The 16112-nt window shown below is 36.6% G+C and overlaps 1 protein-coding gene across 1 annotated transcript; it reads left to right on the forward strand.

Moving 5' to 3' along the window:
* The first annotated feature begins 948 nt into the window (after positions 1 to 948).
* Positions 949 to 14402, forward strand: elac2 (elaC ribonuclease Z 2). Its single transcript, XM_054607340.1, has 24 exons — positions 949 to 1410; positions 2485 to 2535; positions 2647 to 2717; positions 3454 to 3518; positions 3612 to 3669; positions 3759 to 3827; positions 3956 to 4069; positions 4637 to 4692; positions 4782 to 4840; positions 5729 to 5801; positions 5895 to 6007; positions 6482 to 6580; positions 6703 to 6841; positions 8565 to 8650; positions 8917 to 9038; positions 9207 to 9303; positions 10212 to 10350; positions 10444 to 10482; positions 10878 to 10987; positions 11593 to 11692; positions 11783 to 11903; positions 12334 to 12412; positions 12707 to 12851; positions 13950 to 14402. The coding sequence occupies exons 1-24, from the start codon at positions 1064 to 1066 to the stop codon at positions 14187 to 14189; spliced, it is 2592 nt and encodes an 863-aa protein (XP_054463315.1). The 5' UTR covers positions 949 to 1063; the 3' UTR covers positions 14190 to 14402.
* Positions 14403 to 16112: the final 1710 nt, after the last annotated feature.

Below are 16112 nucleotides of genomic sequence, written 5' to 3' on the forward strand. Positions count from 1 at the left end.
TGTGTGTCTCTGTTCTTTGAACGGGTTGAACTTAAAGGGGTCAGTGTGTAGCATTTAAGGGGGCTCTATTGGCAAAAAGGAATATAATATGAATAAATCTGATTTAAATTGTGTATAATCACTGGAAACTAAGAATAATTGTGTTTTTGTTAGCTTAGAATGAGATGAGAAAAGGCCATTCATGTTTTGTGCCTGCCGCTGTAGCTCCCCTACACGCTTGACACATGGAAGAAGTTCCAGTTGGTTGCAGTCTGCTACCTCACCACTAGATGCCACCAAATCTTGCATGCTAATTTTAAGAGAATGAGTGTTTTATATCTGTTTGGATGTGATTAAACTTTGATGCTGCATAATTAATTATCTATTTTGTTGTTTAAAGCACATTGGACTTACTTAGACAATAGGAATAACTGTATGTATTTTGAAATTGGGTGAGTTCCCTTTTAAATGTTTTAAATCTAAAAGTGATGGGCCGAAACCTTCACCTGATGGCTTCAAATTGAAAATAATGTACTGCAGTTGAACATTTTCCACTTAATTCAATGTGACTTTATTGGCATAGAAAGAATTAATGTTGCCAAAGCATCAAAATAAAAAGTACACAATAATATTAATATAAATATGAACATTAACACATTAAAATTGTTGCATAATGATATATATGTATACAAACTATACACAATATATACTAGTTAATTTGCATATTAATCTTCTTACATACAGTATATAATGTTTATAAACAACTAACTCAATAGCAGTAACCTAAACAACAGCAATAAACTATTGGTGTTATCCCCGCCTCCCTCTCTTAAAGCGCCGCTGTGATTGGTCCACAGACACGGTAAATAATTCCAAACACCAATGAGCGTCAAGAGTCGCAAAACGTCATCATTAGATGCCGGAAGAAGTGTCACATGTGTTAACCAACCTCTAAAAAAAATCCTGCTGAATGTGCAGCCAGCTATCTTTAGGTAACTTGTTCTTTTTAAAAAAAAAAAATGTATAAACGAGCATTAACTGAATAATTGGAGCTGGTTATTTAAATCATTGTCGCGTATTTATTATGAATACGGTCCGTTTGAAGCTCAGGTCCTTTACACTTCTGTTGATTCAAGGCAGAGCTCTCTCTGCTGCTCCTCCGGCTGTCACAAGCTGTCATTCTCCTCTCCGCCGGACTGTTTTCCAGTGTCTCCGAACAATGGCGACTTTTAACACAAACACCCCGGAGACGAGACAGCCGCTGGGTCCGAAGAAGGCCAAGCAGAAGGAGCCTCTGCGGCGGGTGAAGACCAAAGAGAACCGGGGCAGACGGGGGGAGGTTCACGGACCGTCCACGGTGTACCTGCAGGTGGTCGGTGCTGGGAGCAGAGACAATTCTGCGTCACTGTACGTCTTCTCCGAGTACAACAGGTAAGCTATACACACATGTGTGACGAGTCATCAGTAGCCCATGCTTTTACTTTGAAAACCAGGGCTGTGTAAGCCTCCCAAAGTCACATGTGACATACATATTTAAGGTACAAAGTGTTGCAGGTAAAATTAAAGTACTGCTCTTTAAAGAAAAGATGGCATGACTTGTCACTAGTATTAAAAACAATATAGTAAATGTGGTTTCTTTAAGAGAAGCTGAGAATCTTGTTTTTGCTGACCTCCAGTGGTTTAACTTCTCACTTTGCTGCAGTGATGCACAAGTGTACTCCATGTCAGGGTGTGACAGTAAGATAGCATGCAGCCTTATTCATCCAGAGGGACGTTGTTGTGCAGCTGATGCAATAAAAAGTGTGCAGAGTGCAATGATTAAATAACAGTAAGGTGCAAATCCAAAATATATACAATCAGATTAACAGTATGGGTCATAAGATATAAGGTTAACTGTTATGATCCGTCCAGGTGGGTTGCATATAGATATTGTAGGAGCTATTTATTTGATGCTAGTATTTAGTTATTTTATTCATAAGTAGTATTGTTTAACTATTCTAGATTAGTTTTTTTATATATATATTTAGATAGCTCTTTCATTTTGTAGTCATTCGTTTAATTTTTTTGTTGTTTAGTATACTTAATATAAGAGTAGGCAGGTACAGGACCAGCATGCACCAGGGACGGCCTTTGTTTTTTTTTACCAAAACATGAGATGCAAAAATAGGATTTTCTTTGTTCTTTCGTTTGCTTGCTTGTTTTGTTTTGTTAGATATATCATCAGAAACACAGAATCCTGAATGGACAATGCATTCTTCTAGTCAATGCTGCTCTGAGGTTTAGATTAATTGTATCTAGGGTTTTGATATTTTCCTCGCAATGTAGACACACATGTGCAACAACAAAAATCTAAATGTTTAGGGCCTATAAGCAACTGTAGTTTTAGAAGAAACACTGTTTTTACATAAAATAATTAAATCTTAACTTATCACGCTGTTATCCAACAGTAATAATGTCAAACAGTTGTTTTATACATCTGACAAACTCTCCTCCTCTCTGCTGCAGATATCTGTTCAACTGTGGTGAAGGAACACAGAGACTCATGCAGGAGCACAAGTAAGCTGGTTTAAGGTTTTTATCAAATATGTTTTATATTTTTTATAATTGTAGTCAGTCTGATAGACAAAGACGGAGAACTTTAATATCCTCATGTTTTCCTTTTGACAGACTGAAAGCTGCTCGACTGGACAACATCTTCCTGACCAGACTGAGCTGGGAGAATGTGGGAGGTTTATCAGGTCAGTAACATTCGTCTGATGAAAAAAGTAAAAAATATAAAAATTCAAATGTATTTGTACAGCCCCACATCATACAAAAAAGTTCAGAGTGCTTTACACAAAAACATAGATACATAAAAACCAGCATACTGTACAAATACGATGTGTTGATTAAAGAAAACTTTAAACTCAAAAGAATGGTTATAAACTGACAGCTTTTTTGAGATTTACTGAGGAGTCAGACCATTCAATGTTTTCTAAAACAAAAAGGATGATTTTTGAATTGTATTTTGAAAGCCACAGGTAACAAATCAAATCATTATGGAAGACTGGAGGTAAATGGTTGGATGTTTTTGTCCTGGTTAGAACTCTTGCAGCTGATTTATATCTTAACTATACAATAAAATATATAATTAACAAAATAACAAAATATATAAATAAAAAAGAATTAAATGTTTCAACTTAAATAGAAATAAAGTAAATGAATAAAATAAATCCTTATCAAAACCCTGGCTGGATTGGTTTTCAGTTTATGTTTAAAAGAACACTTCCTGCATTTAGACATATTGCATAAAACATTAGCAGATTTATAAGTATATCATAAAATCAGTTTTTAATAGATTTTAGTACAAATTCCAATATAACCACACTTATTAAGCAAGTTTTTACACACAGTCTTATTTTTGGAAGCGACTGAAGATGATTTTGATGAATAGAATCGATACATTATGGGGATATTTAAATGTTTCCTCTGCAGGGATGATATTGACCCTGAAGGACACCGGTGTTCCAGAGTGTGTCCTCTCTGGACCACCACAGCTGGTGAGAAACTCAACCAAACTATATATACAAATGAAATACTTTTATGTTTGGTTTTTAATGTAACATCCTTTCTTCTTCTTTTTTAATTAAAAGGAGAACTATCTGAACGCCATCAAGACTTTTTCTGGACCGCTGGAAGACATCAAGCTGTGTAAGTTAAATGTTCTGAGCTGATTTATCATTTAATTTCTTTTGGTGCAGTATCATTTATGTGATGTTGATTGTTTCATATATTTCTAGCGGTTCGACCGTACACTGAAGAGTCGTACACCGACGAGACGATGACCGTTGATCAAGTGCCAATATTTGGTGAGTCTTTTTATAGTCTAATATATATATATATATATATATATATATATAATTTTTTTTTATTTTTTTTTTTTTTTTTTTAAAAGAGCTTTTGGTTTTCTGACTCTTTTGTGTCTTCACTCTCGAAGCTGATCTGAGGGGTGACGGCAGAAAACTCTCCCCCAAGTCGGGAGGAAGCAGCCCCTCTCGTAGTCCTCCCTCCCCCCGGAGAGACGGCGTCCACACAGACAGAGACGATCAAAGTGAGTTTGGGGAGTTTGCATAAGTCACAAACTAAAAGCGGGAATCTTCACAGTTTGTGAATATTTTCTGCTACTCCGAGGAGTTAAGAGATTCTTTCTCAAACACTAAAGTTATTACATTTCATCCTGATGGGAACACGAGGGTCCAAAACCAAACTTCCTATCAATCCATCAGATGGTTAAAACATTTCACTCAAAATCACAAATGTCATGCTGTTAAAAAAAAGTCAAAGTCAGGTGTAAATGAAACATCTAAAATCACCTAATACTTTAAATAAAAAGTCTCAAATCACCTAATATTTAAAGTAAATCACTTAATATTTGAAAGAAGTCTAAAATCACTTAATAATAAAGGATTATCTTATATTATCCTTATATTTAAAATAATAAGACGTCTGAAGTCACTTAATATTTGAAAAAGAGGTTTAAAATCCCCAAATAATTAAGAGTGGTGTAGATGGAGGCTGTTGTCCCACAATGCATTGCACAGTGGAAACGTAGGAACAACATTCAGCTGTAATTAAGTGTTAAATGTGTTTTCAGTGTTTGTTTTCTAATATCTTGCAGCTGACAGACGGAGAGCAACTAGAGATAATTCTCTGGCGGTTTCCTTCATATGCAAGGTAGGAAACTTTAGTAAAAACATTGTAGTTCTGTTTGTGATGTCACACTTTGTATCTCACTTTCTTCTTTTTCTTCTCTCCTTTTACAGCTTCACCCAAAGAAAGGAAACTTCTTAGTGGCTCAAGCCAAAGTGCTCGGTTTGCCTGTGTGAGTGGATCTTTAGTTTCTGTTGATCAGGATGAGATTAAGTCTGATATGCTGCATTATCACAGATTTACTTTATTACACAAGCTATCAGTTGACTCTTATCACATTCATACATGTTTTTACATGTATGCATATGTGTCATTACTTCCTTTTACCCAAATAAACAAAAATAAAAAACACACAATACAAACTAAAAAGTATACTTTAGACCAAACTTTATAAAAAGTAGTATCCTTTTTATCTGCTCAGAAAGTAATCTAAAGTTGTCGTATTCAATATGTTACATAAATGTCTGGTTATTCTTATTAAGATAATAATAATATTTTTTATTTTTGTTTTAACAGTTTTTTTTCTTTCGTCGTGACTTTTTTCCCTTATTTTATGCGAGTCAAATGGTCAAATTATAGCTCTATATATTATTATTATTATTATTATTATTATTATTATTATTGATTATCTGTGGAACAAGTGCATTGTAACTTTATTCCCCTAATTATATGGGATGGAAATGGTCAAATTTAAAGACTGTTTTAATTTATATTATATATTGTTATTATTATTATTTTTTTAATTGTTTTATCATATTGTTTATTAAAGACTTACTTTCTGAATAAACCATTATATAATTGCAACAAATTAAAATTTGTATTATTATTTGAATTTTTTTTAATCACAAAGTCTCAGAGCCCAAGTTATGTATTCAAACAACCAAAATATTGAATTTCTAATCATATAAAACAGAAAAAAAGCAGCAAAATAACATAACATTGGAGAAGCTGGAACCAGCATGTGTATTATCATTATTTAACATTATTTGATTTGATCATTGTTATAAAGCTGCAGTTCATAAACTCTATTCTAACGATTATAAAACATTTCTCTCCACAGAGGCACGGCAGCCATCGGTCCTTTCATAGCGGCTTTGAAGAGTGGGAAAAGTGTCACGTACGAAGGCAAAGAGGTGAAGTGAAGAAACACGATCCGTCTCATTTAACCTGCTTTTGTTTTTTAAGCTTCAGATCTGAACTTGTTTTTTCTGTCCTTCGTCTTGTAGATCCGGCCGGAGCAGGTTTGTACTCCCACTGATCCAGGACCAGTGTTTATCATCGTCGAGTGTCCGTCTGAGGAGTTTGTGGAAGCGCTTTGCACCAATCAGCAGCTGAGAAGGTAGAAAGTTCAGTTTACTGTGATTTACGTTACATTTTTTCAAGTCCTCTTGAGTTCGGTACTTTGACAGAATGATCCATCTTTCCAGTTTTTGTTTTCAATGCAAATCTAGAACAAAGTTTAATTTGAGGGAAAATAAAATAAATAAATGAAACAAATTTAAACAAAAGCGGCAAATAAAACCTCATTAAGAAATTGATTCTTTCTATTGTAAATATTTCATAAATAATATCACACCAGTCTTCTATAGATGGAGTGTAATTGCTTTTCTAGCAGCTACACTTTGTTTTGTTTTATTGTTTGTGGATTTTAAATGTAGAAAATTCCCCAAAAGGAGTTCATCCCAATTAAATGAAGTTTTTGTCCATAATATAGTCACTAATTCTGTATAAATCTTGTGACGTTAATTTCAAAGACTTGTTTCTTTATCTGTAATAAAAAGTATTAAAGTTGACTTTGTTGTTTCATCTCTAGATACCAAACGGGAGAGGAGGAGGACTCTGCTGCGTTGGTGGTCCACATGACTCCAGAGTCCGTTCTGTCAACAGATCAATACAAACAGTGGATGGAGAGGTTTGTGTTCTCCCACTTCTGAAAACGGACTCCATAGAGATTCCTGCTTTTATTTTAAAAGGCTGAGAGTTTGTGTGTGTGTACGTGTGTGTGTGTGTGTGTACGTGTGTGTGTGTTTGCAGGTTCCCGTCCACAACAGAACACCTGATCCTGAACGAACAGGTCTCTACGTTCCACAACGTCAGGAGTCACAAGATTCAGGCCCAGCTGAACGTGATCCACCCGGACATCTTTCCTGAACTCAAGTCCTACAAATCAAAGGTATACCCAAAAAAACGTATATCTGTTAATTCAATATATCTACATGGTGAAATGTCTGATTTTACACGTTAAATTAAATTAAAGATTCTACGGGACATAAACTTTAACTTTTCTGTAGTTTTCTTCATATCAGAATCTAAATCGTTTAAGTATTTTATGCGTACAAGGAATTTGGCTTGGTAATTGGTGCGTGACAATAAACAATAGTACAAACATTATTTAAAAATAGAAAATATGAAAATTTACAATAAATTATGATAAACAAAACATTAAGAGTATGTTTAAAACAAGTATTTTATTAAAGTGTCAAGTGTATTATTATGTATTTCTCATTATTTGTGCTGCAAACTCAATTAGATCTAATAATAAAATGGACAAACAAGAACTAAATGAAAACTAATAGAAACACTAATAATGATTGGAGCTCTACCTTTCTTAATTTTAAAGGAAATGCAAAGACACAACAGAAGTAATGGGTTTGGAAAAAAACAGGAATAAATTGGAGATATTTTCAAAATATATTTGTAAATTGACAAAAAATGCGCACATTTTAAAGAGAGGGCGAGCAATTTTAATAAGATGGACAAAAAAAGAATTGGCAGTAAAGGGGTTACTGTATATCCACAAAACCACTGATACTCATTTGAAACATCAGCAACTAAATTCAGTACAGATATCAATAATTTCTTTAAATATTTACAAATGAGCTATCTCATGAAAGAGCAGATGGAAGAACAGAGAACCGAGAATTATAAACTATATAAAATCCTACAGGAATCAAATGTAACTATGGAAAACACCAAAGAGAAAAGGAAAACAGAAGATCGCAAAGAAGCATTTAAAATAAATTTCAAGCCATCACAATTGAAATGTTGGCTGGAAAATGAACACAAGGCCCTCTTTAACACCAAAAATCATTGAATGTTGGAGGAAATGTGCAGAACAGGAAACTAACCACATTTTTTATATCTGTCCAGTCACAAACATTAATCAGGTTTTATGTAGCATCCCATTAGAAATGCAGAGGGAAGAAGATGAATATCTGTGTTTAATAAAACAAATATAAAGGACGTTAAAACAAACCATCAGCACCTGAAAACTTTTGAAGAGATAAAAAAAAAAATGGAATGAATCCCCCTTTAAAGATGAGCAAGAGAGAAGAGGAATCTAAACTAAAAGGGCACTACTTTTCACTGTTTCACACATTTTCTGTCAATAAATATTTTTGGGTTTTTCATTCTGAAAAATCTGCTTTTTAAAAAACAACATGGCTCAGTTCAGAATTTAGTTTCAAAAGAAAGTTATTTATACAAAACAAGATATTTGCAAATGATTTAATGGACTTTTTTTTTTTACAATTTTCATTTTACATTTTATCCCGACATGAATTGATTAATAATAAGTATTGTTAATTGAAAATGAAAGAAATCGATAGTTGCAGGTGTAGTTGCAGGTGTAATAAGTTTATATCACATTAATATTTCACATATTTGGTACATATCTGTAGCTTGTTTTCCTCACAGCAAAATCTCCTGTCATCTTACACATATAATATTTCATCACATTACTTTATAATCATCCCCTCTACCATGTCTTCATCTCATGTTTCCTTTATCACAGTATCGACTGCAGCATCTCTCAGAAGCTGTATTTCCACAGAGTGATAAATCAAACGTGGTCAATAAAAAAAAAAAAAAAAAACGCGTCTTTATTTTTTCCCCAGGAGTCTCCGGCTGCACTAGATGTCCCAAACGTCAGAGCCGAGTGTCTTCTCAAGTTCCAGCTCCGACCCGTAATGGAGTGGCAAAGGTTAGTTTGTCCTTCAATCCTCCTCCTCCCCAATTTAGCCAACATTACTCTGCAGCTGCCTCGTCACAGAAAACAATCTGGAACGCACCACTGCACTCGGCCGCTCTCTTCTTTTTTTAACCTCGTCTTTAAAGTGTCAGTGGTTTTTCTCTGTTTCTGTCAAGTTCTGTAGCGGCGCATCAAGGTCAGCTGTGAAAATAATCCCTGTTTTCTTGTTTCGGGGCAGCGGTGTGTGTCTTCTTGACTCTTGTTTTCTCGTTCGTTAGAGATGCCATCCCTTCCTGCAACACCGAGGAGTTTGTGAAAGAGGCTTCTGAGGTCCCAAACTTTCTGGAAGAAGTGGACAAGTGCAGGAAGATCTGCTCCACTGACGCCGCCGAACTTTCTGGTGAGTTTTATCCTCTTTTTGAAAACCCCTCTGGAGGGAATGTTTTCTCAGTTCACAGCCTGACAAAGTGTTTCTTACTTTTAAGTGGATGGTCCTGCAGTGGTGTGAAGGAAAAAGTATACGAGCATGTATCATGGTGGAAATACAGTTTTGTTGTTTCTGCTGCAGGGAAAGGTGAGAAATACCCGGAGGTGGTTTTCTTGGGAACAGGATCAGCTCTACCGATGAAGATCAGAAACGTCAGTGGCACTTTAGTTAACATCAGGTATGGATCTCTGCTTTCAACCCTGGAAGATGAACTTTTAAAATGCTTTTAATGTGTGTTTAGTCCCAACTAAACTAAATGAAAAGTTGATTATAAAACTTTGGTTTGCAGCACTACTCAACCTGGAGTTTATTGCTTGTTCTTGGTTTTATCATCACTTTAAATTTACTTATTTTTCATTTAATTTAACTATTCATTTGGATCACTTTCCAATGCAACATTTTACACAAAATATTAGTTGAAGATAAGATGAGGAACAAATCTTATGACTTTCTTTCTCCTCATCTGGAATAACATAGGGCCACACAATTTGAATATTAATTGCGTCCATGATTTTGGCTTCCCACCATTAAATGATAATGATCACCTGCGATAGTGACGTTTTTAAAAGGCTCTGCTTGTATAAATCTCTTGCATATCTAATCAAGCACTTCTTAAATTAAGCAGCCAGCCACCAGGGGGCGGTAGAGAAGTTCTGACTTCATTTTTTGAGCGTTATCATGCTGATGCAGGAGCAACTTACAGCTGCAGCTTGTAAGAATGTTCCTGAATGTTGCGGCTGCAGTTCGGAGTAGAAGAGATATATTCTGTTTATTACATAATTATAAAATGCACTGAATTCATGTGAAGAAGAAGAACCTTATTTAAGGTCTTGTTTTGATGCAAAGTTTTGTTAATTAGCAGGAATGTTGAAATTGTTGAAATTTAAAGTGTATTAAAAAGATTTTATCCCTAAAATCAATGAATATTTGGGATCTTAATTTGATTATCATTTTGATCAGCCCCAGAATAACCTGAACTCGTCTGATACTTAAAACGTTCTTCTATATTTCCCACACAAACAGGACCTTTTTTGTCATATGAGTACAATAATACTCTGTTTTTGTTTGTTTGTTGTCTGGGTGCAGCCCGAGTCAGTCTCTGCTGCTGGACTGTGGAGAGGGAACCTTCGGTCAGCTCTGCAGACACTACGGAGACGCCGTGGACGACGCTCTGTCCAAGATCTCCACCGTCTTCATCTCACACATGCACGCCGACCACCACACGGTAAGAAGCTGTGCACGATGTGATGAGACCAAGTTTTGTTTTAATACGTGAAATAGCAGATCATTTTCAGTTATTTTTAATTTTTTTCCTCAGGGGCTACTAATGTTGCTGTATCAGAGGAAACGAGCACTGGTATGTAAAGAAAAATAATTTGTAAATCCTTCACGATTGTTTACTCTGGTATGACGGTATATTAGGGCCACTGTAGGACAAAATGATGATCATAATAATAATAATGATATAGGGGGAGGGGTGTAATATTTTAGAAAACATTTACGAGAAAAAAACCTTTAAAAACACATTTTATTACTTATTAATTTTTTTCCCCCTCAAACTTAATATTTAATACAATTTTTATTTCTTGTATATTTAGATTTTTTTTTCTCTGAATTTACAAATTCAATTTCTCAGAATATGACATCCCTTTCTAACCGTTATGACTCTTATACGCCGTCCTACCTTTTGGTAATTTAATGTTTGCATTAATTATTTATTAAACAAATAACGTCATTATTTGTGTCTCCTAGGCAACTTTAGGAAAGGCGTTCAGCCCGGTCTACCTGGTGGCTCCGTTCCAGATTATGATCTGGCTCAACCAGTATCACGATCACTGCGAGGAGATCCTCAACCACATCAAGTATGTGAACTCCACATTTATGCTCAGAGTCTATGTGTGTGTGTGTGTGTGTGTGTGTGTATATATATATTTATATATATTTATTTTGCAACAATTTACGTCTCTGGTTGAGACCTGTCAATCACTGTGTAGGCCCGCCCTAAAGCATACTCCTCCTTTATGGTCTATTTGACTCTAAATGGACCATCATTTACTAAATGAACATCATGCTGTATTGAAGAAGACTTGAAACTAGAGATTGAGACCATAAACTCATGTTTACAATGTTTACTGAGGGAATAAATCAAGAGAGAAGTAGAGTCATTTTCTCATAGACTTCTATACAACCAGAGGAGTCGCCCCCTGATGGACATTAGAGAGAATGCAGTTTTAAGACACTTCAGCTTTGGCTTCACGTTTCAGAACCGGCCTGCTTAAGATCGACACTATGGAAATCCTTCAGCTTCTTCGTCCTCATGTTAGCATAATGAAAAGCACGCTGAGTGTACAGAGATAGTCCCTTTTTAATTAAGTTAATTTCGGTTTGAGCAACACATGGGCGGCCAACATGGCTGCAGATCTTTATTTTTCTGGTCTTGATGTCTTTACCATCCTGTGTTTTTCAGCTTCATCTCTAACAAAGTTCTGTGCGACGGCGCCGAAATGCCCAAGCAGAGAACGAAGTTGTTCATCCAAGCGATGCTGACGAAGAACGATTTGGAGAAGGTGTTTAAACGTCTCATCCTTATGTTATTGAAGTTTCTTTTGAAATATATATTAATTATTATTCTCTGTGTGTGTGTGTGTGTGTCTCAGTTCCAGACGTGCATGGTGCGTCACTGTAAGAACGCCTTCGCCTGCAGCTTCTCTCACCGGTCGGGTTGGAAACTGGCGTTCTCCGGCGACACCATGCCCTGCGACGACTTCGTACACACCGGTCAGTTCCACATTTAACTCTGACAGTGTATCTACACAGAGCAAATGGAGCGGAGGCTTTCAATAACCCAGAGCTTCACATAAGGTCATGGAGCTGCATCTGAATAATTTATCAGATATTCCTTAATGCTTTCGATCAGTCTCGTAGCTGGCAGGCTCTTCTAAAAGGGTTCCTGCGGGATCCCACTTCATTGACTCTCCTTTTAAATTGCTTGACTGGAATCGGTCCAAGTAAATCTTCCACAGGAGACGGCGAGTGTATCCCACGCCGGTTCATTATAGATGGCATCGGCTCGCTCGGACAAAAACGGGGCGTGCCGGTTCTTTTGATTACGCCGACTACCTGATTGATTTCCTGCGGGACGGGAAGAGGCTGTTAGTGCTTCTCTGTGATTCAGGGCATTGAATCGTTTATTTGGGTTTTTTTGCAGGAAAGAATGCAACTCTGCTGATCCACGAGGCGACACTGGAGGACGGGCTGGAGGAGGAAGCTGTGGAGAAAAGACACAGGTGAATAAACTCAAGTCGCCAAACTGTCTTTTATGTGAATTAATTCAGTAAGGAACATCTAATGAAATAAAAGCACTTTATTGGCTGTTTGAGGTTGCACTTATGTCTGAGTGCATTATTAAATATCTCCACTCTCCACAGATATTGATATTGATTTTTCTTTTTTTGCACAATTATTTTACGGTGCCAGAGTGAGAGTCTGTCTTCACAAAAACATATTTTATGTCCATAAAACTGAGAATCAGGCTTTAGTGAGATGTCATCATAGAATCTCTGTGTTTTTCTTCCTGACAGCACGACCTCGCAGGCCATCGGTATCGGCATGAGGATGAACGCAGACTTCATCATGCTGAACCACTTCAGCCAGCGCTACGCCAAGATCCCTCTGTTCAGTGAGGACTTCAACGACAGAGTGGGGATCTCGTTCGACCACATGAGGGTAAGACACACGACGGGGGACGTTTGCTGCTGCACTGCATACACAAACAAATGGCTGTATAGGGAAGCCTTTTTTTCTTATAATCGTATATACGATTGCACCTGAATGCATCGTTTAAGGCGCCATTTTTAAAAAGTTTTCAGTAGTTCTACACTTGGGCTGGATTTTTATACATTTAAGTTGGTTTTTTTTAAGGAGAATGGGATGTGTTCTTTGCCTAACTATCAAAAGCTGGTATCAAATCTTGAGATGCTTTTTTTTTACATTACTTTTTCTTTTAATCGAGTAATTCCTGGAAAATTGCTCTCTTAAAATGATAAGGAATTTAAATATCCACATTTTGGGATTTATATCCCCAACCTAAGAACATGAATGAATTCAATATTTATGAAAAACTGTGGATGCACTCTTCCATTTTCTTAAGCTTCGCAATTTCACCTGCATAAATTTACTAATTTGAACCAATCAGCGGCTATGAGGCGCCATAAATCAATTAGCAAACAATACAATCATCCAAAAGAATATAAAGTACTTTAATTTGGGAAAGCAATCCCAGTTGAAGTTACATTTACTAGTTGTTTTTTTACCCTGAGCTTTCAGCTGATTTGTTGAGGTGGTTGATGAAGGCCAAGTGATGCGGTTGACAGCACAGGAAAAAGTTACTAAATTGACCTTGAGCTGGGATTTTTCTTGTTCCAAGGTCAATAATTGGCTTTAATTGAGTATGTTTTGTTTATTCAATATAGATATGAATTGTTGTTGTCACTTAACCATAGCGTTTTTCATTGTTGCCTTTTTAAATCAATGATAGAAACAGAATACAAATGACAGTATTGTGCAAGATATGAGGGAATCGTTCTACAAAGGATTTAATAAAAGAAGAATTAAGACAGTAGAGAAGTTCATAAGCCAACAGTTCCACACACTGAATGTGTTAATATGAGCCTGAAGAGCTTTATTTTGTTGTAGTTCACATCTGATTCTTCCATTTTTATGTAAGTCTCAGCAGAAGTTGTTGGATGAACCACAGTATTTATGAGCCTCTCTCCTTTTTAGGAGTTATAATTCATTAACAATAACCATTTCCTCTTTGCTCAGATTGGGTTTGGGGACTTTAAAATCCTCCCCAGGCTCATCCCGGCTCTTAAAACCCTTTTCGCCGAGGAGATCGGAGAGATGGAGGAGAGACGTGAGAGGAGGGAGCTGAGGAACCCGAGAGGAGGCGGCTTTGAGCTGAACAGCGTGGAGGAGACGACCGACGAGAGACGAGGTGCTAAGAGAGACCAGGAGGAGACGAGGACGCACAACGAGGAGACGAAGAGGATGAAGACGAGCTGAAGACAGAGTGACGAAAACATTGTTTAAACACAAACAGACTTTTAACTGAGAGAATCATGAGTTTTTTTTATTTAAATTAGTTTTTTTTTCATTTGGCTCGTGTGGTTTTCATTGAAGAAAATAAATCCTGTATATTTCCTGCGTTGCAGTGTACAAAGCTGAGCTGTAGATTTAGTTTGTTTTTCATTAAACAGAATAAAAAGATACCACACAGTTTGTAGTTTATAGTCATCAAGTCCATCACACACTAGACATGTTTAACCATAAATGTACATTTAAAAAGGATTTAAGAGGCTCTATTTACTGTAGCAAGGACAACAGTATAGATCAACATTGTTATACAAGGTGGAGCAGCAGCTTATGTTAATTTGCAACCGTTGTTGTTTGGCTTTAAATTCAAGTTAAAACAGCTTAACAAATAATTAGATAAAACAGTTTCAGAATGAAAACAAAGCTTAAAAGCATAGAAAGTTTCTTCAATTCAGTCCAAAACCCAAAAGATATTCAGTGATATGATTTAAAACAGAGAAAAGCAGGAACTTTCATATTTGAGAGGGTGAAAACAGTATTTTGCAGTGAGACCTGGGTTTTATGTGTTTTTCCAGACTATAAAAAACTATAAAATAGTTTTCTCTTGATTGATGGATCCATTAATTGAATAATTTTTGCAGCTTTAGTTAATGTGACTCTTAAACACACATTTGTATTTTGTTGAAACCAGCTGATCTTCTCCACGAGTAGTATTTCTTTCAAGTTAATAGAAAGCAAGAAAATGCCATATTTCTTTTTTGTACAAAAATCTATACGGCTGGTGTAGCACCTTTTCTAGATTCCGATCATTTTGTAAAATATGTGTCCATTCAGGTTGTGGAACATTTTTCTATCCTTGAGGTGTAATAGAAAGCGGAGACCTCAGATATTTCCATTTCAGTCCACATGGGGGCTTCAGTGAGCCACCAGAGTTCACATCCACCAGTTAGACCTAAAAGCAGAGAGAGTAAAACCAGCCAACATGGTAATAACGCTCATGAGGAGTGACTTATTGTTGCCACTTGAGGGAGCGTTGGCTGCAGGAATCTCCTCCTTTTGACTGCAACAACGGAGGATTTCTGCCATCAGAGGGGGTCGGGTGAGTATGATTGTTAAAACCACAAGGAGATATTTTAAGATATTGGTTTAGCGTGGGGGGTCGTTAACACATCGTAAATGTGCCTCATTTATGCAGGCTTTTATTTTGACACATAAGGTATCTGCAGTCATGAATGAACTTTGATTCCTGGGCGTCGACCTTTAAATTACAGAGAAGAAGAACCCCTCGGAGAAAACATTCACCGCCGGCTTGTTTTCCAGCATTTCTCCTGCATTAACTGCGGTTCTACTCTAAATTCAGGGCCAAAGGCGACTTCTACTCTGAGATGATCCCTCCTCTCTCTCCTCCTCCTCCTCCTCCTCTCTCCTCAGATAAGACAGGTGCCAGAACTCTGCCAGTAAATGTGAGTTTTTTAGGAGATTAGCTGGTCGAGCGGTGGCCCGGCGATTAGCCTATCTTCTGGAGTGTGAACGAGTGAGATGAAGATGCATTGGTCCTGAGCCTGGAGTCCATTTAAGGAGGCTGTTAGCTGCAACCGAGGCCACCTCTGTATAGTAATCATCACTAAACCAGCAACGAACCACAGCGAGCGGCACAACCTGCTTTTTTGCTGTTGGACTCGAGAGTCTTTTTTGGGGTCAAGCATTGCAAAAACTTTTACAATGTAGGGCTTTGTTTTTGTGATTTTGTTCCATAATTTGTACAAGTTATATTAACATCGTACTCACCAAAGTAACTGCTGAGTTCTGGGACTGCAATGATAAAAACTAAGCCCAGTGTGACAAGAAATTCAAATAGTTAAAAACATAGACTGTATGTATAAGAAGTGGACG

This window comes from Anoplopoma fimbria, chromosome 11, assembly GCF_027596085.1.
Source record: "Anoplopoma fimbria isolate UVic2021 breed Golden Eagle Sablefish chromosome 11, Afim_UVic_2022, whole genome shotgun sequence".
In the NCBI taxonomy this organism is placed as follows: Eukaryota; Metazoa; Chordata; class Actinopteri; order Perciformes; family Anoplopomatidae; genus Anoplopoma; species Anoplopoma fimbria.

Coding starts and splice junctions, on each gene's coding strand:
- elac2 (XM_054607340.1), top strand. CDS start 1,064: ATGAATACGGTCCGTTTGAAGCTCAGGTCCTTTACACTTCTGTTGATT. Junction 6,008..6,481: donor ACCAATCAGCAGCTGAGAAG/GTAGAAAGTTCA, acceptor TTTCATCTCTAG/ATACCAAACGGGAGAGGAGG. Junction 9,039..9,206: donor TGACGCCGCCGAACTTTCTG/GTGAGTTTTATC, acceptor TTTCTGCTGCAG/GGAAAGGTGAGAAATACCCG.